The sequence below is a fragment of the Anopheles nili genome, chromosome X (assembly GCF_943737925.1).
Source record: "Anopheles nili chromosome X, idAnoNiliSN_F5_01, whole genome shotgun sequence".
Lineage (NCBI taxonomy): Eukaryota > Metazoa > Arthropoda > Insecta > Diptera > Culicidae > Anopheles > Anopheles nili.
Genome location: NC_071293.1, coordinates 3267043 through 3292950, shown reverse-complemented (window position 1 = coordinate 3292950; position 25908 = coordinate 3267043). Strand labels below are relative to the sequence as shown.

The window sequence follows — 25908 nt, the reverse complement described above, 5'->3', positions numbered from 1 at the left end:
TCCTCCGGCTCGACGGGGTACGTTCCAGAACGCGAGATCTCCAAGCGGAACGCACTACACCGCTTTCAGGCCCGCGAGAAGGGAGGCATGCGAGAATGGTCACGATTGTTGGAGGTTGTTGGAGGTGGTTGCCGCCTGGACGAGCCGCGCCATTTGACAGCGGCTGTCAAAAAATGCGGCCTGGAAAGAAGACGAATCCATGCCGTGGAACAGTGATCGTGGGGATGGGAGATGGAGGAGGATAAGAGAGGAGGGATGGAGGGTGGGGTGGGGACACAGGCACACAGCAAAAGGTCGTTGAGCCGGCAGGCGATCGTGCATTCTGGAGGAGACCCTAGAGGAAACTCTAGAGGAGACTCTAGAGGAGGCTCTATAGAGGAGGCGTTCTAGATGTTCTTTCACGTCATTCTCTATACTTCCAATGTTCCATTGTCATCGTTCATTTTTGGTCTCTTCTTTTGCTTCTTCTTTTTCTCGTTCTTTCTCTCTTCGCTTCTCTCATTTGTAGATGCGTGTACTTACGCAGCCATCATTACAGTTTCTCCAGTTACAGTTCTACAGTTCGCAGTCATCATTACATGGCTCTTCTGTTTTCTCCTTTCAGGTGTGTATCTCGAAGGATAGCGCAAGTTATCGCGAAGGGAAGCTGCTACTATCAAACGCGCCCACCCATCAACCAAAAACCGCCCCAGCAACCAACCGAAAATTGCGATCGGAATCTGAAGGGGGGCAACGTCTTGCTATCTTTCCCTCTCTCTCTTGTTCTCTCATTTTCTCGCGTTTGACCCCCCTTCATTTTCTTACTTCATCGGTCATCCACCATCAATGCTGGAGCTGTGGCGACGACCAACATCGCCTCACGTCTGATAATCGTTTGTTTGCTTTTATCTTTCTTCGCAAACCCTTAGCCTTAGCCGCAGTGGGGTGTGCTCTCTGTGCCCGTGTGTCCGTGTGTGTGGGTGTGTGTGTGTGCGTGGGTATCCGTGTCTGTGTGTGAGTGTAATCCACGTGACCCACGAAGGTCCCAACACCCCCAAGTGTGTGAGCCCACCCACGTGGGCAGCAAATAGAAGCGTTAAGGAAAACTCGATACTCTCGATCCTACCGGTGCCCGTGTTCTTGTATTTGTGCACGTGTGTGTGTGTGTGTGTGTGTGTGTGAGCCCTCTCGAGCAAGTCTCTCCCGCGCGGGTGAGAAAGCGCGGGACGTGCTGAGGTGGGAATGAAGACCTGCGCGGCACCACACCAGTAGCAACCGCCAGCGGACCGAAGCGACGTGACACGCAGCAGCAGAAGCGGCAGAAGTAGGAAGTACCGCCCTTCAATCCCCAATCCCCCTCCTCCCCTTTCCCCCACACTTCACCCCTTACCTTCTCCCACGACTGGACTGATCGGCCGGAAGAAGGAAAGGAGCGACGTGGGCGCGCAAAACCCGGAGTGCCGGAGCCGCGGGCAGCAATATGGAGCTGTCAACGCCGGACGACGGAAGTGGGCGATGGCGGGCGCGGAGAAGGCGACCCGATGGGGCCACCCTGGTGGCCATGTTGCTGGTGACACTCGTCCACCTGGCCAGCACCGTCCAGGCCGAGTCATTGTTAGGAATAGGTAAGTTTTGATCGATTACTTTAATTTGCGCAACACCTATTAGACTTCTAACGGAGGCTTATTTGATCGAGCTTTTCGAGGTGATTATTTCTCGTTTGTGTCTTGAGTAGATACTCATCGCTTGTCAAACGTGTTTATGTGTTGTTATAGCGTAACGCGTCACTGACATTCGGCGATGACAGGAGCAGAGATGTACTGTTAGTACACAGTACTGTTAGTAGACGGGAACTATTCAACTGTGGCATGTTTTTGTTTTCATGATAAAATCGAAACGAAACTTTCCGATTATGTGAGAAAAATGGACAAAATGTAAATGAAAAACGTTACTCTAGAGTAAGAGACTGTCAAGTAGAATGAAAATATTTGGTATTTGCTTTATTGTCATTAGTTTGAAAGCTCTGTTTTTAATATCTTTAGAGCTTGTCAAGGAATAGCTGTTCTAACACTCTTTGGCGAGTGACGTTCATGGCGTATTTCGTAGCAGCCATGTTAATTGTTACAGGGAAAGCTGTTTCTAAAAGCTACACCTTCAGCAAGTCGGTGTCATCCGCCCGTTCGACGCACCTTTCGAGATCACTATCTTTCGATCCGATCTAGGTGATCGCCACTGATCCACCATGTCCGGGGGCAATATTTGGGACTGAGTAGAGCCCTCTCTCTGTCTCATGAACTCGCCCTTTGCACAGGCGATTCTGATCGTGGCAGCATCAGATCGCGGCCGATCGAGACGTTTCTCTTTTGCACCCGCACACTCGAACACCTTCTTTCACTGCCCTTCGTGCTGGTCGTGAATGTCGAGGGATGATTCAGTGGGGAAATTCCATTTTCTCCCAAGCTCGCGCGGGAACGTTCGACATTTTGGCTGCCCACCGTCGGCACCGAAAAGGGCAAGGGTGGTTCGGGTTGCGCTGATTGGGGCTAGATGGTCATGATGGAGGCAAGAAAACTGAGGCCTACAAAGCATGCCGCCTCATAACACCCTCAGCTCGTTCCTCTCTGCTAGGGGGACGATATTTCACAACCGACTGTAACGTTTCACAACGTTGCCCCGAGTGAGATGGTCCGTAACGCATTCATCTGATGCGTTGAATTTGTTTTGGAACCCCCAGAGGAGAAACAGAAGAGATGGGGACTCGTTTCGCACGCACTGTATCTCGCGGGGTGCGAATTTCGAACCGCGAAACGATGAATATTCAACCCCTGCTAAAGGCAGCTGGCGAAACAAAAAGAAGAAGAGAATCGTCGCGAAATTAAGCGCAAGACAAAACGAGACGAACTTTGGTGCCGCGGAAAAACCCCGGGCCAGAAAAATGTGATCGATCGAGTCACAGCGTGCCAGCGAGCGTTTACCGTGGCGAGGGAAAAACTGCCAAGGGTTGAGGCGGGGGGGGGGGGGGGGGGGTTTGGATCGCGAAAATACAGACAGGAAACTGGGCTGCTGGAAACCACGGGAAAGAAGCTCCGGTGACTGTACAAACCTCTTTCACGATGAAGTTGTCCAAATCGGAGGCTCAAAAAGCGAGAGAGAAAAAAAGCTCGCGTGCTGGTGGGAGCGAGATAGGCAAGAGAAAGGGGAACGGTAGTGCGAAACGGCAAGAAGAAAGCTCATTCACACACACACACACACGTGCACGCACGGAAATCTTCGCGGCCGCGAGTGAAAGGGTCGCCGAAGTGAATGGAAGAGAAAATGGACGAAAGCGAAGAAAGGTTGCAATGGTCGGAGCCGCACGCACACATACTCAACCCTACTCGCCTCCCCTCCCCTCCTCCCCCCGTCTTCCTGCCCCCTTCGACCTCTTTTGGCTCGTTTCGCTCTCGCCTCGGACGAAATTATACCGGTTTATTTTATTTCATTCTTTTTTATGGAGCGCTTTTCCTCCCGAAAAGCTCCTTTTTGGATTGCCTTTCCGGCTCGGGGTTGCGGTGTCGCGATAAAGAAGGAAGTTAGTCAATCTCCGCCCTACCCTTCCTCCCGCACCCTCTTGCAGCCTCTTCCTTTCCTTTCTCCGCCTACCCTCACCCAAATGGCGCTGTGGGAAACCGGAAAAGGGAAGCGCGGTGCATCGTAAAAGCGAGCAAAATCGCGATCGGACGGATGCCAACCCTCTTGGCCCTGCTCTGCCCTACCTTGTGCCTCTCGTGACGTGTGTAGTAAATCGCACTATAATGTTACCCCCCCCCCCCCCTTCCCCCTCCCCCCACCCGTCACTCTTCCTCCATCAACCTCCCAACAACCTCCCATTCAAGTCGAGCTCCACATTTTTGATTCGCCGTCTTGGGCTTGCCAGCATTTTCTTCCCTTTTCCTTCTTCACATTTTCTCTCTCTCTCTCTCTCGCTTCTTCTCGCTCATCTATCGTGGAAGCTTCGTGTGCGGGTTTTGAACTCGCAACTTTCACTTTCGCCTCCCGGTTTTCCTCCACCATCCCTGGAAACGGTTCGCCCTTTTGGTGGACGCTCTGGTTTTCGATGCTGGCGGTGTGCAGTGGAGAAGGCCATGGGAATGGATGCTTTAAGACGAAAACCCACCCACACACTCGTATCCCTAGCGATAAAACCAAAGAAAGAGTCGGGGGAGCTATTTTTATCCGGCCAAAGGGCGGCTCAAACAATGGCCATAACTCACTCCAATGCATTCGAGCATTCCACCTAGGACACCCTCTTTGGAAGCTGTATAAGGGTGTGGGAGTGGACGAATACGACTCTGAAACGATGTCGATCGCCCCAAGAAACATGACAACGTTCAAGCTTTCGATTCGATCGATCTCAAGCCAGCTTCGATCTCAACCCGTGGGTTTATCGGCGCTACTCGAAATGTGCCCCAAAGTTCACACAACACTCGACATAGTCGACGAAACCGGACTTTGGCAGGTGGAAAGCAAAAGCGAAACAGGCACGCCAAAGATTTAGACGTACGGATAACGCGCTTATCGTGTTTACGATTTAATCAGCCGCGCGGTTGATGTTCAAACGCAACCGCACGCTCTTTAAATGCGCATATTGAGGGTAAATTAAGCCTTCATGCCATTACCGCGAAGGTGCAGGGTGTGTGCGCTCGAATTAAAGCGTAATTTCTCTTACAAATGGTGAGCCGACGTTTTATGGATAGGTATCTCAATAAGCCGGAAAACAACGGTAGCCGCGATGAACAAATGAAAATTCACTTTAGATGCTGATCGCGCCTCGATGGATTATTCATACCATTAGCCTCACACGCAATCTAACACTACGATTCATTAGTAGCGCCAAGTAGTTTCGAGTTTGACTAACTCTTGGCTGTCTGGGATCATACTTTGAGGGGCGATGATCAACATTTTGGAGCTTAATGAAGTGTCAAATTCAAATTGATTGCTCTAGAATATTGGGACGTTGTAAGTTTCATAGAATCAAGAGTAATCCATAAGAGTTCGTTCTTATCAGCTATTGAGATTAATGACTTAAAAATGTTGAAGGTTCGTTTCATGCCTTTTGGGGAGTAATTCTGGGATCATTGGAACTGGACACCCTCGAATCGCTGGTACTGGTATAAAAAAAAAATCCTCCATTTTTTAGGACTTTTCCATTACACTGTCAGCATGTTCAAAATGCTTGCGGGAAACGATTCCGTGAGGGCATGAGGAAGAAGCCTGAAGAAAAGAGGGTGTGGGGATGAGATTGGAATCCGGAAGCGGATGATCGGACAAAAAGGAAGGAGAAAAAAAGGAAGGAAAAAGAGCTCGTCTGCGCGAACACTATTACGCTATCGTACATTTTCCGTTTCCCTTTTTTTAGTTTTCCATCTCTTTTTCGGGCTCTCTCTCTCTCTCTCTTTCTCTTTTTTTCACTTTTCACGTTGCTCGCCACCATACCCCCCTGCGTGCCATGTTTCTCGTGTTTTCTTCATTACGGAAGCAGCGCACTCTGCCCGGCGCAGTTCGTCTCGCTACCGGAAACTGCACTCTGGCACGCGGCTTGCAGTAGTTGGGGAGCTTGCGGGAGGTACTGTTGCCTCAGCTGTGCAGCTGTGGTCTCGAGATGATATGAGGCAACCTCATCCACACCGTCGGGAGATAAACGTCTCTCTCTCTCTCCCTCTCTCACCTAACTCACGCTTAATTGCGCCTTATCTTCGAGACAGATTCGTAAGAACGCCGCTTCCTAGGAAATGGAGAAGAAAATATGTTACACACCTTTCAGAGGCGCATCTGGCAGATGCAAAGTAAACCGAGAAGAATACACACACAAACACAACTCAAACAGAGTCGCAAATAGTGCGATCTGGGTGCTCTTTCTCGCTTGCTCTTAATCAACACCACTCATCCGACCGTCACGCTGGTTTTGTACCACCGACAGCAGGAGTTGTTGAGTGATCGCCCTATCGCACCCTTAGCTCCATGAATGCGCCCCATTGTCGAGAACCGGGCGGGAAAAACACCCTCACCCCTCGCCTCTCGTCCCTGCCCGTGTGTCAACATTTTTCCGGCGTAAGGGCAAAGATGCCCTCCAAGCGTCCCAAGAAGCAGAACCGAAGCGGTAACCGGAAATTTGGGTTTGGCTTCAATTGAATAAACTACTGCACCCCGCCACCACTGGTAGAAGATGTGCGCGCGTGTGGGTAAATCACTTTCACGTCAATCTCCCTATAAAGAGGCACTTGCTGGTGCCACCGCCTTCCCATCATTGCCCTCGAGGTTCGAGAATTGCCTTTGCCCGCATCTTTCGCCAGATTCCCACAGTTGCACGATTCTGAGAGCGAGAAAAGTCCCCATTCGTGCGCGAAGGTCGTCAGGAGGTGTACATTCCGCTTTAGGCGCGTGATCTTCCCCGTTGGAGCGGATTCTGCGTTGTCCGGCAGGTGGTTGGGGATTTTTTTTGTTATGTTTCACCCCTATACCTTCCACCCCTATACCTGTTTCCCAGCAACCGCAAATCCGCAATGGTTTTTGTTTTATGAGAACCCCCATCCGTTCATCGCAGGGAAATAACTACCATGCTGGATAGTAATCGCAAAACAAGCACACTTAATTGCTCGCGTAGGCAGCTGCCGTCTCCAATCACCCCGCTACATCTGTACATCGACACGTTTTGCGGCAAAATGGGCAACAAAAAAACGTTCCCGTGTTCGTCGAAATTGGATGCAGTTGTGCAGGTTGCAGGTTTAACCTTGCCTGGCGAGGTCTTTCGGATCCTCCGATTTATTTTCGTACTTGCAATTACATCGTAATCACCCGTAAATTAATGGGGTGATTTTGATGGCACTGTACACGAGCGCCATCAGGGACTCTGATGAATCAGGGTTTCGAGCACCTGTATCGTAATAATGACTTTGATTTTTTTCTCTGGTGTTTTTAACTGGTGTTTTTCCAAACTACTTGGACATCCCAGAGGAGTGCGTTTTCTGAAATGCGTTATAAAATGGACTCAAGAACTTTTTCCGCAAAACAAAGATGGAGTTTAGTGAGTTGACAGGTTTACACAGCACAGGGGGACATGTTTATAAATGGTTCTCCATGGAGAGTTCTCGATATGGTTCGGAATATCGAGACCCAGGAGATATAGGACTGATGGGAAAAGGGAAGGAGGCCACGCTTGTTGGAGCATCATCACAACAATACAAATGTAATGATAGCGGCGGCTCTTATGACCACAATAGCAGCGATCAAATGTGACAACGATAGAGAGAGCGTGTGCATGCTAGAGCGAAACAGAGCACACGTTAGAGAGAAAAGGGAGAGAAAGAGAGCAGCAACTCGCAAGGCATCATCGTGCGGCCGGCCGTAACAATAGCATTATCCACATTAGCATCATCATGCTCTTCATCACGAATATCGGCGTCATTATCTGAACTTCGGTCGGTACTCGACAATGGTCGAGAGGAACTCCGCTGATGGCGAGTGCCGCCATGAGGGAGCAAAGATGGACGAATGGGTTACGGGGGTACTTACTTTACCATCAATCAATGCTGATTTACCGCGGGCACTAACGAACTGTTGCGGGTACAATCCCCAGCAATATCCGGGAGAGAAGGTACATGTTCATTTCGGATGGGAATGGTGTCTTCTTGGGGATGTACTGCAGCCAACGTGACGGTTCACAGCACAGATAAGTGCTCTGCGAATTTCTCCATTTGGCTCCGGAATTTTATGGCAACGTCCCGTGATTTCCTTCGGTGAACATGGGAAATGGCACCTGCAATACGATGCTGTGCCTAACATCAGTATTGAGTTACTTAAAAATGCTCATCAGCTTATGTCACGTGTCAATCCCGTATTCCGTAAGCTTATGTCACGTGTTCCCCCAAACTTGTGCCCCCTAAATGTTCACCCTTTCATAGAGATCATCACCTCCGTTAGACATTTCCGTTACTAATCTCCAAATGATCATGTTATTGCAGGTGGCAGTATATTTAGTAATGAAACTGACGTGCCATGTCCGTTCGGAACGTTCAAGTGCCCCGAGGGAAAGTGTATACCGCAGACGTCCGTCTGCAACTATCAGAAGGACTGCGATAAGGGCGAGGATGAGCTGAACCACTGTCGTAAGTAGCGCCCTGCAACCTTCGCGACGTGCCATCTTCTCTACAGAGTGCCTTCTCCCAATGCTACTTCCAGCTCCACCTGAATGTGAACCGGGCCAAATCAGTTGCGGTCAGTACGTCTTCAACAAGACGTACTGCATTCCGCCGCACTACAAGTGTGACATGACAATCGATTGCGTTGACGGCACGGACGAGTCTGACTGCAGTAAGTACCCTTTGCAGCTTCCCCTGTTGACGATCTCCGGGCAATTACGTGGTATTTCTATTAACGACGATGCAAGATCTGGGGGTGGAAGTGTCGTACGTGACAAATCCCAGGGGATATTGCGGGAATGCCTTTCGATTTACTGCTCGCTCGTGGGCTTTTTCATCCACGGCAGCATGTGCAATCGTATTGATCCAGCAGGCCTGGGAACGTGCCGCATGATGAGGAAATATGTTATTTTGTCACGTTCACTGTCCATCAGACTTGAAAGGACAGCGATGAGCTGTTAGAAAAAAGCATTACGTCTAATAATAAATACAAACTGTTTCATTAGTTCGTAAATTGTAAATGTAATGACTCTCGTTTATTGGAATTTTGTTCATTACCTGAGGCGCCTGGTGATGTCACCGTTGCTTGACTTCAAACGTTGCTAATCATTTATTACATGTTATGTTCTTTCCAGCGTACCGTAAGTGCCAAACGGATGACATTCGATGCGGAGCGCCTTCTTTGGGAGTCTCGCTAAACGGACGAGTGGCGGAGATCTGCGTGCCGAAGGAGAAACGTTGTGACGGTTACCTAGACTGTCGTACTGGCAAGGACGAAGATGACTGTCCCGGAACGGCATGTAGACTAGATCAGTTCCGTTGTGCCAACGGTGTCCGTTGTATCGATACGGCGCTCAAGTGCAACCACAAGAACGATTGTGGCGATAATTCGGACGAAGTTGGATGTAGTAAGTGTACCCACGGGACTCCAAAAAGAGACAACTGAGACTTCATTCTAACGTACTATCCATCATTCACCATCTTGCAGATTTCCCACCTTGCCACGGAGGACAGTTCCGGTGCGCAAACGCACTCTGTATACCAGCGACTTTCCACTGCGATGGCTACCACGACTGTTCGGATGAGAGTGATGAGGCAAACTGTACCGCCATCGCTTGTCCCGACAACAAGTTCCTGTGTCCACGTGGTGGTCCGAATGGTCAGACGAAGTGCATCGTCAAATCGAAGCTGTGTGACGGCAAGAGAGATTGTGATGATGGTACCGACGAAGAAACAGCTTGTTGTAAGTATCTATCAGGGAGACTGAGTTCGGTACTTAAATGCTGTATTGTACTTGATCTTTTCCAAATTTGAGCAAAGTTATACTAGCGACACAGAGTAATGTAGAAGCTCTTAAGCTTACAAAATGTTTTCAAATTCTATGAAGCTCACGTTTGAGAAGGAGGCAACATGTTTCACGCTGTACTCGATTGGCAATAATTTGTTATACTGTGATTGATAGACTTACTTATCTTTGGATTATTGCAGCAACAACATCCTGTCCAGCGCTTGGCTGCGAGCATAAGTGTGGCCCTTCCTTGACAGGTGGTGTATGCTACTGTCCAGTTGGACGTACTCTCTCACCAGATAATCGTACCTGTGCCGACCTGGATGAGTGTACTGTGTGGGGTCACTGCGACCAACTTTGTACCAACACGGACGGTTCGTTCTCGTGCGCTTGTGCCACCGGTTACACCTTGACAGAGAAGACGAGATGTGTAGCTCCGACTGCATCCAGTTTGGAGCTGTTCTTTGCATACGACCGGGCGATCTTGCGTATGAGCGCTCACGGGCAGGACTCTCGTGTGATCGCGAACGCAACTGGTGCTAGTGGCCTTTCGTATCACTACGCTAAGAACCTACTCTACTGGTCCGACATCAAGACACGTAAAGTGCAGTCACAGGTGCTCGTAGACGGTGGATTCGGTGGACATGACTTTACGCTGCCTGGCACGTGGGCTCCGGTTGCGATCGCCATCGATTGGGTCGGTGACAAACTGTACGTGGCTGATCTGGTCGGTCAGAAGGTGGACGTCTTCGAACTGGATGGCCGCTGGCATGCGGTCGTGCTTGGTTCTAACCTCACAAGCCCAGCAGATTTGGCGCTGGATCCAACTGCTGGTCTGATGTTCGTTGCTGACGGCAGCCATGTCCTGCGTGCACACATGGACGGTACCCACGCGAAGTCGATCGTGTCAGAAGCGGCGTACAAGGCATCCGGTGTCGCAGTGGACGTGATCGCACGCCGAGTCTTCTGGTGTGACTCGTTGCTGGATTACATCGAATCGGTGAGCTACGAAGGCGAGCGACGCGTCATGATTCTTCGAGGCCAACAAGTACCAAGCCCGTCTCGATTGGCGCTGTTCGAGAATCGCGTGTTTTGGTCAGACGCAACCAAGCAAGGCATCATGTCGGTGGATCGCTTCGAAGGTTCTACCAGCATCCAGTCAATCTTTAAGGCAAAGGACATCCGAGAGCCACGAGCGTTGATCGCGGTACATCCGCTCACACAGCCCAAGGTGTCGAATCCTTGTGGTAACAACAACGGTGGCTGCTCGCAGATGTGCGTCGTGACGGCAGTACAAGGTGCTCCATCTGGACTTGGGTACCGGTGCGCCTGTCATACCGGCTGGCAGTTGTCGAAGGATCTGATGAGCTGTCACCTGGTGCGGCAGTTCTTGATGTACTCGCAGCAGCGCTTCATCAAGGGTAAGGTACTCGACCCGGTCATTGAGGGTTTCAGTGATGCCATCCTACCGGTGGTGTCTCGACGAGCGCGCTTTGTCGGACTTGATTTCGACGCAGTCGACGAGCATATTTACTACTCCGATGTCCTGCAGGACGTAATCTACCGTGTACACCGCAACGGTACTGGACGTGAGATTGTGCTAGCGTCACAGAATGAAGGCGTCGAAGGGTTGGCAGTAGATTGGGTCTCGAAGAACTTGTACTATATCGACAGCCGCAAGGGTACACTAAACGTACTGTCGACACGCAACACTAGCTACCGGCGCACTCTACTCAAGAACCTGAAGCGTCCGCGTGCCATCGTAGTTCACCCGAACCGAGGTTACATCTACTTCTCGGAATGGGATCGTCCTGCAAACATTAGTCGAGCGAATGCTGATGGAAGTGGGCTTATCGTGTTCCGAAATGTGACGTTAGGTTGGCCAAACGGCTTGTCGATTGATTTCCGAGAGGACCGCGTTTACTGGTGCGACGCCCTGTTAGACCACGTGCAGCACTCTAGCCTGGATGGTACAGACGTACGCACGGTGAACTCACGACTCATTCGTCACCCATTCTCGATCGTCATCCACGAGGAGTGGATGTACATCACCGATTGGCGGTTGGATGCGATCGTACGTCTGAACAAGCTGAATGGCGAACAGGAGGAGATCATGGTGCGAGAACCACAAACGAATCGGTTGTACGGTGTGAAAGTATATAGTCATGGAGTACAGAGCATCGACGCTAGCCAGCCGTGTGGCGTCAATAATGGCGGTTGTGAGAAGCTCTGCTTTGCCCTACCAAGAAACGATACTGATAAGATGGCTGCTGGAACGTCCCCAGCAACTGAATCGGGCCGGCTGGTGGTGAAGTGCGGATGTCCATATGGTGAGCGACTTGGGGATGATGGTCGTAGCTGTTTGTCGGATCCCAACGCAGAACCTCCAGTACAGGCATGTCCAAACACCTGGGACTTCACCTGTAACAACCAGCGATGCATACCGAAGTCATGGATTTGCGATGGTGATGACGATTGCCTTGACAACTCGGATGAGGAGCAAAATTGTACCAGTATGTAGATAGCGCTTCTTGGAGGCGAGTTTCAGAATAGCTTGCTAATGGTGAAATTCTTTTTTTTTTACAGAACCGACGTGTGGTGCAAACGAATTCCAGTGTAAATCAGGTCGGTGTATCCCCCTCAATTTCCGGTGTGATCAGGAGAACGACTGTGGTGATCACTCAGACGAGTTCGAGTGTGGAAACGTGACGTGTGCGGCATCACAATTCGCGTGCGAGAACGGACGCTGTATCCCAAACATCTGGAAGTGTGACAGCGAGAACGATTGTGGCGATGGATCAGATGAAGGTCCTTTCTGTGCGGAAAAGACCTGTGCGTACTTCCAATTTACATGTCCACGGACGGGCCATTGTATACCGCAAAGCTGGGTGTGCGACGGTGACGACGATTGCTTCGACAAGCAAGACGAGAAGGATTGTCCGCCTATAACGTGTCTAGCGAACCAATTTAAATGTGCCGACTTACGCCAATGTGTCGAAGAACCGTACAAATGCGACGGAATTCCGGACTGTAACGACGGCAGTGATGAACTGGGCTGTCCTACTATGGAACCAAACCAATGTAATCTGGAGAAGCACTTCAGATGCCGTTCGTCTGGTGTTTGCATTCCGATCGCATGGCACTGTGATGGCTCGAACGATTGTGATGATCATTCGGATGAGGAGGACTGCAGCAAGATCACATGTCCGAATGGGTTCTACAAGTGTGCGAACGCCAAATGCGTGTTCAAGGCGTACATATGCGATGGCAAGGACGACTGTGGTGATGGATCAGATGAGAGTGTTGAGCATGCATGCGTAACTCCGCCACAACGCTGCCCACATGGTCAATGGTCCTGTCCGGGAATTACTGAACGATGTGTCAATATGACGTCCGTCTGTGATGAGGTACCGGATTGTCCGAACGGCGCTGACGAAGGACTCGGATGTGACCTAGAACAGTGCCAGCACCAATCCGGCCTGTGCTCGAACGGATGTCAAAAGACACCACTAGGGGCGCTTTGTATTTGTCCACCAGGCGAAGAGCTCGCGCCAGACAACTTTACTTGTAAAGATCTGAACGAGTGCGATCCACCTGGACTCTGTTCGCAACGCTGTACCAACACCAAGGGCTCGTACTTCTGTTCTTGCGTTGATGGGTACGTGCTTGAGCCGAATAAGCACACCTGTAAGGCGGTTAACCACTCGGCCGCATTCCTGATCATCTCGAACCGTCACTCAATCCTGGTAGCCGACCTGAAGGAACAGGGACTCGAGCGGGTTCCGATCATCGTAGAGAACGTGGTGGCAACCGCTTCGAACATGCACACCGGCACAATCTTCTGGAGCGACATGAAGCTGAAGAAGATCTCGCGTCTAGATCGCGGGCAAGAGCCGCAGGAGATCATTTCTACTGGACTCGACCTAGTGGAGGGGTTGGCGTACGACTGGATCGGTCAGAATCTTTACTGGCTGGATAGCAAGCTCAATACAATCGAGGTGTCGCACGAGAACGGTTCCAACCGGTTGGTATTGGTGCGTGAAAACATCACTCAACCTCGTGGCATGTGTCTGGATCCAAGTCCAGGTGCTAAGTGGCTGTTCTGGACAGACTGGGGCGAAAACCCTCGCATCGAGCGTATTGGTATGGACGGCACGATGAGGCAGACGATCGTCAGTACGAAGATCTACTGGCCAAATGGACTGACTCTGGATGTCGCCACACAGCGAGTTTATTTCGCCGACTCGAAGCTAGACTTTATCGACTTCTGCTATTACAACGGTACGGGACGTCAACAGGTACTCGCCGCCAGCCACTACCTGCTGCACGCGCACTCGCTGTCGTTGTTCGAGGACACACTGTACTGGACGGATCGCCAGCTGAACCGAGTGTTGTCGGCACACAAGTACCGAGGCACGAACCAAACCGTCGTCAGTCACCTGATCTCGCAACCATTGTCCGTGCACGTGCATCACCCATCGCTGCAGCCGATGTACGAGAGTCCGTGCCGATGGGCGGCATGTCAGCATGTCTGTCTGCTCAGCCCATCTGAACCGTCCGGATACGCGTGCAAGTGTCGACCGGGCTATCGACTGCTATCTGAAGGACGCTGTACAGAAGAAGAGAACGCCTTCATCATGCTACTCAAGGGCAACCAGATCGTGGACGTGCCGTTCAATGGAGGTGATGCTCGCTCAAGCGGACTTATGCCTGTTGTTGGTATTGAAGGTGGTATCAGCTTAGACTATGATCGCAAGGGTGAGATGCTATACTGGGTGCAAGGTCGCGATGAGTCAGATGATGAGAATTGTACGATCTTTGCGACACCCTACGGAGGTGGCAATCGAACGGAGTTCCTCGGTGCTGACACAGGACTCGTCGGAGCGGCCTACACCATCGCATTTGACTGGATAGGTCGCAATCTGTATGTTGGTAATCGACTCGCGTCCAACATCGAGGCAATCAGCGTCGATGGCAAGGTGCGTTATCGCACAGTCGTACTCGCCAACGATGGCAACCGAACGTCGGTAGCAAAACCCAAACAACTTGCTCTAGATCCTGCCGATGGACGACTGTTCTGGATTGATGAAGGTGGGTTTGGTGTCCTGACGAAGGTGGCCGTTGCTGGCATGGATGGATCGGACGCACGAGTCCTCGATGACACTGTTCAGTTCCCGGAATCAATCACGGTAGATGCGGAGAAGCGACGTGTGTACTACAGCACACGACTTCCACCAGCTGTCCTCTCGATGGATTACGACGGTACTGGACGGCGTACAATCTTAAGCGAGGAGAACGCTATATCTCGTCCAAGGGCGCTGGCCGTGCTTGAATCGCGGCTGTATTTCTTGGATCCAACATACGAGAAGTTGGCACGCGTCGATCTACCAAACGGCGATAACGCCAAGCTGATCCTTGATAACGAGCCTGATCTGCGCCAAATGGTGATCTATAGAAAGCGGTCATCCCTGCAACACCCATGTACGATGAATAATGGTGGATGTGAACACCTGTGCATACCACACACCGGTTCATCGAGAGTGTGCGCTTGTGGAATCGGCTACAAGAAGGAGAATGAGGTAGCCTGCACACCATACAAGACGTTTGCGGTGGTGTCACAGTTGGATGTGACGCGAGGTTACAGCTTACGAGATAGCACCGAGGCTATGGTGCCGATTGCTGGTCCAGGTCATCATATTCTACACGTAGATGTTCTCTACCGTGAGTCGTGGATCTACTGGGTTGAGTACAATCGTGGTCATTGGAACGGCATATTCCGCGTGCGACCTAACGGCACAGAACTCCAGCATATAGTACGTGAGGGTATCGGCAGTAATGGCATTCGAGGCATCGCAATCGACTGGGTAGCAGGTAACCTTTACTTCACTAACGTTTTCCCACACGAGAACTACGTCGAAGTGGCATGGCTGGATGGCACGCACCGGAAAGTGCTGGTGAAGACAACCAACGACGCACCCCGGGAGCTCGCAGTGAACCCAATTAAAAGACTACTCTACTGGATCGACTATGGACAGTATCCACGCATCGGTAAGTGTCACCTCGATGGGTCCAACTGGACGCCGGTGGTGACATCCGGCATCTCCAACCCACGAGATCTCACGGTTGACATGCTCACACACGACGTGTATTGGGTCGATTCGAAGCTCGATATGATCCAGAAGGTTTCATACAGTGGCGGCAACCGACAGGTGATCCGTCGCAACCTCGCCAACCCGATGGCACTGGCTGTCTTCCTTACCGATGTCTACTGGGTAGATCGTAACCTAGCGAGCGTGTTCCGAGCTTCCAAATTCCCTGGTAACAGCACTCGACCTGAGCGACTCCGTACTAACCTGCCAAAGCTGCGAGACATAACGATTTACGACATCAACAGCCAGCCTATGGATGACGGCAATCCATGCCTCCGACTCGGCAATGGTGGATGTGATCAGCTGTGTTTCGCTCTGCCTCCAGACTATAGCCAGAAACCTAGCTTCCGGTGTGACTGCGCTGTTGGACGACTTGCAGCTGACGGGCGTCATTGTGAGTTGACTGATGAGTATATCATCTTTGCGACCCGAACAGAGATCCGTGCGATCGATCTTGATCCTGTGTCGACAAATGTACCATTCGCGCCAGTGGTTAACCTTACGAACGTGGTTGGGCTCGACTTCGACTATGCCGACAACAAGCTGTTCTTTACACAGGTTCGCCCGTGGTCAAAGATCGCGTGGTTGCGTGGTGACAAACCAGATGCGACCGCCATCACACCGGTCATTACCCGAGGTATCAATCCCGAGGGTATCGCGTACGACTGGACACAGCGCAAGATCTACTGGACTGACAGCTCTAACAACTCGATCTACGCAATGAACACCGACGGTACCGAGCTAGTGATGATCGCGAGAGTTGAAAGACCTCGTGCCATCGTGTTGGATCCGTGCAATGGCACGCTGTACTTCACAGATTGGGGTCGCTTTGGGACGTCAGGCAAGATCTTCCGCACGACGATGGCTGGGTCTTTGAAACGTGCCATCATCGACCGGGATCTGTCTCAGCCGTCCGGACTGGCGATCGACTACGATGAGCGGATGCTCTACTGGACGGATGCAGTACGGGAAAAGATCGAGAGAGCACAATTGGATGGTCGCAACCGGGAGGTGTTGATCTCCGCCACAATCTATCCATTTGCTATCACCGTGTTCAGGAACTACATCTACTGGACGGATCTGCAGCTCCGTGGAGTATATCGCGCCGAGAAGCACACTGGTGCAGGAGTACATGAGATGGTGAAGCGACTGGAGGACTCACCGCGTGATATCCATATCTATAGTGCTACACGGCAGCAGTGCCAAGCTAACCCGTGCCTTCAGAACAACGGTGGATGTGCACAAAGCTGTCACCCAGGCGCTAATGGCAAGCCAGAATGCAAATGTGACGAGACTACGAAACCGGTCAACGAGGGCCGTATGTGTGCACCTAAGAACCACACGTGTGACGCCAGCAAGTTCTACTGCCAGAACGGAAAGTGCATCTCGCGTATGTGGTCTTGCGACGGAGACGACGATTGTGGCGATGGATCGGATGAGGACGTGAACTACTGCGCGTTCCACTCGTGTGCCCCGAATGAGTTCCGGTGCGCGAATGGAAGGTGTATCTTCAAGTCGTGGAAGTGCGATCACGAAAACGACTGTAAGGACGGTTCAGATGAGGAAGGATGCTCATATCCACCATGCGTGGATGGTGAGTTCACGTGCGCCAACGACCGGTGTATTCCACAGGCACAGGTGTGCAACGGAGTGAACGATTGTAAGGATAACGCGACTTCTGACGAGACGCATGAGCGCTGCCCGACCAATACCACCTGTCCACCAAACCACCTGAAATGCGATCGAACGAACATCTGCGTGGAGCCGTACTGGTTGTGCGATGGTGACAACGACTGTGGCGACAACTCAGATGAGAACCCGCTCCATTGCGCCCAACGCACCTGCCCGCAGAATAGTTTCCGTTGCCCGAACCATCGGTGTATACCGGCGACTTGGTACTGCGATGGTGACGATGATTGTGGTGATGGTGCGGACGAACCTCCGGAGTACTGCAAATCGGAAGGACGTACCTGCTTCGGAGACTTGTTCACCTGTGACAACGGCAACTGCATCCCTCGGATATACATCTGTGATGGCGACAACGACTGTCTGGACAACTCAGACGAGGACAACCGACATCAGTGCAACGATCGTAAGTGCGATGAAGATACTGAGTTCACCTGTCACGAGAATAAGGCGTGGGCGCGGGCTCAATGCATTCCCAAAAAGTGGATCTGTGATGGCGATCCGGACTGTGTGGACGGTGCGGATGAGAACACCACGCTTCAGCATTGTCCTACGCCCCAGCCGTGTGGAGACGATCAGTTCACCTGTTCGAATGGTCGGTGTATAAACCAGGTACGTCAAATTGACAAAGAAAGTCCCATAAATGCTGCAACAACCGATTCTAATATTAACGAGTCTATATGGTGTTGATTTTGTTTCGTTCTAGGGATGGGTGTGTGATCACGACAACGATTGCGGTGACGGTTCGGACGAGGGCAAGAACTGCAACAGTCAGTACAAGACGTGTACACCACAGGAGTTCACGTGCCAGAACTTCAAGTGTATCCGCAACCAGTACCGGTGTGACGGTGAGGACGATTGTGGTGACCACTCAGACGAGGCCAATTGCAAGAAGGAAAACAGCACATGTGTGGAAGGCAAGTTCACATGCAACAACGGCCAGTGCATCGACTACCATCTCGTATGCAACAAGGTGCCAGACTGTTCGGACGAATCAGATGAACCTTTGCATTGTAACGTCGATGAGTGTGCCAAGGTGGAGATCCATCGGTGTGGCCACAAGTGCGTAGATACACTTACCAGCTACTACTGCGACTGCAACCAGGGTTACAAGTAAGGCGTCACAAGTGAGGTGAAAATGTGCTGTAAACTAATCCCATTTTTACACTGTTTTTTTAAAGGCTGCTAGAGGACGGTAAGGCTTGTGCAGATATAGATGAGTGCATTGAAACGCCGGGCGTTTGCTCGCAGCACTGCTCTAACACACCTGGTGGCTACTACTGCAAATGTGACGAACGCTACTATGAACGTCAAAACGATGAGCACACCTGCAAACGAAAGGACGCAACGGACCCGTGGTTGATATTCAGCAACAAGTACTACGTGCGAAACATGTCCGTCGATGGCCATCAGTACAACTTAATTCATCAAGATCTAATGAACGTAGTGGCGATCGACTTCGATATGAAAGAGCGCGAGATGTACTTCTGCGACGTAACAGCCAAGACGATCTTTAAATCCAAGTTCGGAACCCTTGTGGACGGAGTGCGCATTGAGAAGACGCCGGTGATCAAGCACGACTCGCACGGACTAGAAGGAATCGCGATCGATTGGGTCGGACGCAAGCTGTATTGGCTTGATCGTCACTCGAAGAACTTAGACGTGGCCGAGCTAGATGGTACACGACGAAAGACGCTTCGTTCGGGTGTTGTCGATCCACGTGCTATCGTAGTACATCCGGGGATTGGCTATCTTTACTTCTCGTCTTGGCACCTGCAGGCTTACATCGCCAAGATGGGCATGGATGGGTCAAACTTCACGCGCATTCTCACGTGGGAAGACGACATCGCTTGGCCAAATGCGCTCACCATCGACTACTTTACCGATCGCATCTACTGGGCGGATGCTCATCTTGACTACATTGCGTTCGCTGACTTGGAAGGGCGACATCGACACGTGGTGCTCTCTGGCGCCCGAGTCCCGCATGTGTTCGCACTGTCAATCTTCGACGATAGTCTCTATTGGACCGACTGGAACTTGAAGGCAATTCTGAAGGCTAACAAGTTCACTGGCGCCAACTACACGGTCGTGCGTAACACCACGCATCGTCCATACGACGTGCACATAAGCCATCCACTACGACAGGTGCCTTTCGTTAATCCTTGCGGTACAACGAACGGAGGCTGTTCACATCTCTGCTTGTTGGCGCCTCCGTTAGAGTCGACTTACCTCAACGTAGAAGGCTATCTGGAGGAGGGCGCTCCCAGCTACCGTTGCGGCTGCCCCAACCAATTCTACTTGGCGCGTGATCAGAAGACATGTATCGCCAACTGCACCAGTGGACAGCACCGATGCGGTGGAATGGATGAGAAGTGTATACCATGGTTCTGGAAGTGTGATGGTGAGCCAGACTGTAAGGATCGATCGGATGAACCGGAGAGTTGTCCGGCAAGACACTGCCGCGCAGGAACCTTCCAGTGTGGTAATGGAAACTGCACTCCTTCGACAACAATTTGTGATGGAACGGATGACTGTGGTGATGGCACGGACGAACAGAACTGTGATCTGCCTTGTCCGGTATCTGACTTCAAGTGCAAATCGAGCGGCCGCTGTATTCTCGACAGCTGGAAGTGCGACGGTGATGCCGATTGTAAGGACGGCAGTGATGAGGATTCGGAGATATGTCGTAAGTATTATTAGGTGCTACCAAAAGACCTCAAGAGAAATTCTAAATTTCGGATTCGATCTAACCCATCGAACTCTTACAGATAAGCGAGTTTGCGATCCAGAGACGGAGTTCAGCTGCAAGAATGGGCGGTGCATACCAAAGCTGTGGATGTGTGACTTCGACAACGACTGCGGTGATGACTCAGACGAGCCGGCATATATGTGCAGACAACGCAATTGTACCACGGGTTGGTCACGCTGTCCTGGTCAGTCCAACTACCGCTGCATTCCGAAGTGGCTGTTCTGCGATGGTAAGGATGATTGCCGCGATAAGAGCGATGAGCTGCCAGAAAACTGTCCGCAGTGTAATCTAGATACAGACTTCAAGTGCAACAACAACCGTTGTATCCCAAGGTAGGTTTCTTGTACCTTCATCTGTTGTGTGTTAATCTTTCGTCGAGGAAATTGAGATACCTCTAAAGAAGTCTTAGAAATCTGTAGTAGCCAAGGTTCTGATAACTCATGTCGTTGTTGATTTATTCATAGACAATGGATGTGTGACTTCGCCGACGATTGTGGAGATGGTAGCGATGAAAGCGAAGCACAGTGCAAGGGCAAGTACCGCGAGTGCTCCGAGTCGGAGTTCCGCTGTGACAACGGCAAGTGTATTTCGAGCCGATGGCGCTGCGATCACGAGGACGACTGCGGAGACAACTCGGATGAGTATGGCTGCGAGGGCTTCCAGTGCAAGAACGGCACGTTCCAGTGCAGCTCCGGCCATTGTATCGCAGCATACTTCCGATGTGATGGCGACCGCGATTGCCGCGACATGTCAGACGAGATCGGCTGTCCGCCACGGTTCCCAGGAGGTCGTTATTGTCCTGAATCGCGCTTCCAGTGTGCCAACAACCTGTGCGTGCTGCCTTCAGATCTCTGCGATGGTACGGACGATTGTGGTGACAACTCCGACGAGGCAGCTGCTGTCTGTACTAACTTCAATTGCGACACACTTCGGCGGTTCCAGTGCGCGAACCATCGTTGCGTCGCCCGGTATCAGATCTGCGATGGTGTCGACAACTGCGGAGATGGATCGGATGAGAACAACATGACACTGTGTGCGGCTCGTCAGAAGCCGTGCGATCTTTACACACAGTACCAATGTGCCAACCGGAAGTGTATCGATCGAGCGCTTGTTTGCGACTACGCAGATGACTGTGGTGATGGATCGGACGAGCTGGGTTGTCACCGAACGGCCAGCTGTTCAGCCATGGCGAAGGGTGGCTGTGAACACCACTGTGTGAACCTGACTGATGGAGGATACATCTGTGCCTGCTATGCCGGTTTCATCATCAACGCAACCAACAAGAAACATTGTACTGACATCGACGAGTGCGCGACAGGCACCCACGGATGTTCACAGCTATGTACTAACCTCAACGGCACGTACGAGTGCTCCTGTCGGGAAGGCTTCCGATTGTCGGATCGCGTATCCGGTGTATGCAAGGCTCTAAAGGGTGAACCACTTGTGGTGTTGTCCGGCGGACCTGAGATCCGGGCGTATGATGCTGTTAAAAATCGCCAGTTCGACGTGATCGCAGGTGAGAAGCGCATTGAAGCACTCGACTATAACCCCGAATCGCAGATGATCTTCTGGACGGACAGCTATGACAAAACGATCAAACGCTCGTACATGGTGAACGCGATGAACGGAGACGCAAAGGTCGGATTCGCGCAAGACCTCAATATGAAGGGTGGCACGAAACCGACGGCACTTGCCGTCGACTGGGTAGCGGATAACCTTTACTGGGCTGAGACGGACCGTACCGGTTCGAAGCCTCGCGGGCGCATTATGGTGGCGAAGACAGATGGTCGGTATCGTAGAGCTGTAGTACAGGCTGGACTTGAGGTTCCGACTTCGATTGCTGTTGATCCTCAGCTTGGGCGCATGTTCTGGGCAGATGCTGGAACGGCTCCCAAGATTGAGGTGTCCTGGATGGACGGCTCGAAGCGACGACCCATTATTACGGAGGCGATCCGGCACCCAGCCGGACTGACGATCGACTACTCGCAGGACCATGCGGTGTACTGGGTTGATACCAAGCTCAACACGATCGAGGTGATGAAGCCCGATGGTACTATGCGTCGTGCCGTGCTTAAGGGTGACCTGCTCAAGCACCCGGTCTCGCTGGATGTGTTCGAGTCGAGTCTCTACTGGGTGACCCGTGACACTGGTGAACTACTGCGTCAGGACAAGTTTGGTCGAGGTGTCCAGGTGACGGTGCAGCGCAATCTTGCCAATCCGTCCAGCATAAAGGGTGAGTCTGCTGGCTGACATGACATGTGTTGAGTGTTCACAACCTCTATAATGCTTATAACCCCTTCTACGTTTCTTCTTGCAGTCTATCATGAGTTGCGCTACAACACCACACTGAACAATCCGTGCTACAGGAACCCATGTTCGCATCTGTGCCTATTGGTGCCTGGTGGACGACGTTGCTCCTGCCCGGACAACACCGTGCCGACGTCCCATCGCAGCACGGCTGAGATCATTTGTGATGCCCGTAAGTAAATGCGAGTACTCCGGAGGTATGTGTTTCAACCCTAAAAACGAATGTTTCACTCTCGTAGCTGTTGAACGACCACGACCGGCCCCACGTGTCTGTCCCTGTCAGAACGGAGGTCTATGCAAGGAGGGAGATGCTGGATCAGGCGCCACGAACGGTGAACTGATGTGTGTCTGCCTCCCAGAGTTCTCTGGAGTGCATTGCGAGGTGCACAGTGAGAAGATCCTTGGTACCGCTGGTAGTAGCACGACCGCCATTTTCGTTCCGTTGTTGATCGTCATGCTAATCATCATAGCCATCGGACTTTTCGTGATCGTCAAAAAGCGACCATTGTAAGTCCTCTCTTTCGCCAGTTCTTTCAAAAGGCAATTTTTTGTAACATATTCCCCTTCTTTTTGCTATTTCTTAGCGGCAAACCGAGTCTGTCATCGTCACAGAGCGTCTCTTTCCGTCCCGGTACGAACGTCGAGTTCAATTCGTCCGAGTTTCCGTCCGCCCAACGAGTACCGACCGCTGGTGGAGGCGCCGCCTCTGCCGCGGCCACCGCCGGGACCACCATCACACCCCTTGACGGCTACAGCCTGGATACGCTCAACAACAAGAACACCGACTTCAGCAACCCGATGTATGACGCCGTCCAGGCCGGTTCTGATCCGATGTCAGCCAGCAATATGACCTCCGGTAAGTACCCGTGATGGTACTCCTGTCGACTTCGAGCCTCTATTTCTCTCTATTTCTCTCTCCGCTTTTGCAGACATATACGAGGTGCCGTCGGACGTCGGCAAGCTAAATGGTCGAAAGGAGGGCTCATCGATCTCTAGCGGTCCATTTACTGAACCTGTTTCGGCGATATTAGCCCCGAGCAGTATCACCCACAAAACTTCGCCCCAGCTGAATCTGCGCCCGAAGGAGCTCAATCCGTCGATGCATGACACGGGCAAGGACACGCAGCTGTTAGTCGAGGAGGATAAGTCGGAGTGCTAGAACGTAGGAAGACCGCTTGCAGGCGGTAGGCGGCTTCTTTAGGATGCCGTACCGTTTTGGCGGGTGTATGTACATGTGCTGTAGGAGCCAAGCTCAAATCACAACCGAATGCAAATGAACCGGCACCAGGGATGGGGGAGAAGACGTGCAGGCAGGGATAAGGGAGGGAACATAGGGTCTGCCGAGGAGCAGTGTGGGTGGGACCAAAAGCACGGTCCGACACACGGTTCCTCTTTTATGAGAAGCCTACGAATTAAGCGATACATATACGAACATATCCTAAGGTTTTTTTCTGTTAAGGTTCCTCGCGGCGGTTCGCTGGGTGGACTTATTCCACGAACAAGATAACCCGCATGGTGACGTCCAGTAGTGTCAATGACGCACCACGTGGTGAAAGCCAAAAGCGAGACGAACACAAAAAGACAATGGAAGGCAGGAACGTTTCACCTATTAGCGTTGTATATAGTTAAAAAGAGATTTGTGTGTTATTGTGGCAAAACCGGACTCGAAAGCAGTTGTGCAACAGCTGCCACACACTTGTCACCCGATGCCGAGATTCCGCAATCGCCAGTCGCAAGTTGACACTGAAGTGAGGGCGGCAGGTGACCACATAGTAGGATGTTGTAAGGTGAACGTAAACGAGGCGCTACAAAAGGCGCGAGAAAATAAGATGTTATTTTATCCTGAGTATTGTTGTTCTAACGTATTCTTACGACAATGATTGTGCGAGTGCTGATCCTTAACGATGTGGAGTCGGATCCTGGTAATCTCGAAAAAAAGGCACGAACAAGAGGATAGAAAAATGGGGACGGGATATGAGGGCAAAAAGAGGGCAAGGATTCATTTACATTCTTTCTTAATAAGTTGAGCGAGTTTTAAAGGAATCTATTCAAGGATGTACATTCTTGGAGCAAAAGTTAACTTGTTGAGACATTGACAGAACAAAAGCAATACGCTCTTCGAAGGCGCACTTAATCCCTATAAGCTCCATTTTTTCGATCCTTTGAGTGACCTTTAAGGACACGCAACCATTGTAATCGTTACAATCGCGATCACTATCGTGGATTTAAGTGCGTGCGCGTGTGTATGTGTGCGTTTGTAGGAGTTGTGCGTTTGAGCCGGAACTGATCCGCAGAAAGGCTGCGCATGCGTGGGAGAGTGAACGAGACACAGAGGGCTTGATAGAACGAACGAAAAGCAAAATGGCTACCGTTTGTGCTGCTTCGGTTGCGCCCTGCACCGCCTGCTATTATTAATTTTATGCTTGTTAAAAGTTAGTTGTTACAGTTTGTTCTCAATGAACATGACAATAATTATATTTATATACGTATCTATATGTGTTTCTCGGTGAACCGGGTATCTCGATATGGTTGCATGGCTAGGAACATGAGCACGTGGCATCCGATCAGTAGGCTCGACCCACGAGTCTCCGCAGTCGATCAGTGGAAAAAACGCGTCTGGGCGGAAACGTGGCTTAGACAATGAACCGTCCAGAGGAGCATGGGTGTTGTAGGGTAGGCAGAACAAGAGGAGAGCGGAGATGGGCATGAAACCAGATTATCACTAGACTACACTAGATCTAGCCGGTATGTCGTGTATTACTAGGAAAACACTACACGCGTGCAATGGCGGCTGCTTCGTGCAACCAAAATCTGGAAGTTTCAAATCTGCGCGACCGGGCGCGAATGCGCACATACACACACCACATACACACACACATAGAACACAAATACACGCACTCGCGCATTGGACAGTGTCTGAACCAACAGAAGGGAGAGCACTATAATAAAAAAACGATCAAACCATGTGGGTATAAAAATAAAGCTAATTGCTTATTCTCTGTTTCCAATTCTTATTCCGAAAGCCATGGTTGTATTGTAATTTGATGTTTTCAGCCAAGAAATGTTAGCTGATTTAGTTATTCAAACATGTAATTTAGATTCAAGCTGGCAAAAAAGACCACCTGTTAAACATACTCGATCGGGTATTATAATCTCAACAAAGCGTTTGGCGTATTGCTGAAATTATGAGAGCGATAATTCCAATTAAAATTCAACTGAATGTTTTATGATAACATAGTTTATAACTGTTTTGAGCTACCATGTGAAATAATTTAAATTTAATCCATCCATAGTTCAACGGCAGAAGCTATAGAGGCTTAAAAACCAGAAGACACATGAGAGCTGACATTTGTTATGTCAAAATATATTTGCTGTGCTTTGACCGGGTTTGTTTTGATAGTTTTGTTTTGACCTAATTTTGTAATGTAAGACCATTCAATCGTATCGGCTTCCTATTTCTATAGAAAAGTGAAAAGATTTTCAAGTTGTGTTTATCAAAAAAGGTGAGAAATAAGTCGAAGGGTTGAATGCGCGGTAATCTTGACCTACGGCAAGAGAAACTGGAACCGTCCG

The 25908-nt window shown here is 50.9% G+C and overlaps 1 protein-coding gene across 1 annotated transcript; it reads left to right on the top strand.

Annotated features, from left to right (window-relative positions):
- The first annotated feature begins 1459 nt into the window (after positions 1-1459).
- LOC128728699 (low-density lipoprotein receptor-related protein 2) lies at positions 1460-25302 on the top strand. The gene is made up of 15 exons (XM_053822333.1): positions 1460-1604; positions 7980-8123; positions 8197-8328; positions 8792-9064; positions 9145-9399; positions 9645-11957; positions 12031-17891; positions 17986-18392; positions 18461-19965; positions 20048-20360; positions 20493-22261; positions 22346-22507; positions 22575-22842; positions 22920-23191; positions 23265-25302. The coding sequence occupies exons 1-15, from the start codon at positions 1460-1462 to the stop codon at positions 23492-23494; spliced, it is 14049 nt and encodes a 4682-aa protein (XP_053678308.1). The 3' UTR covers positions 23495-25302.
- The last annotated feature ends 606 nt before the right edge of the window (positions 25303-25908 follow it).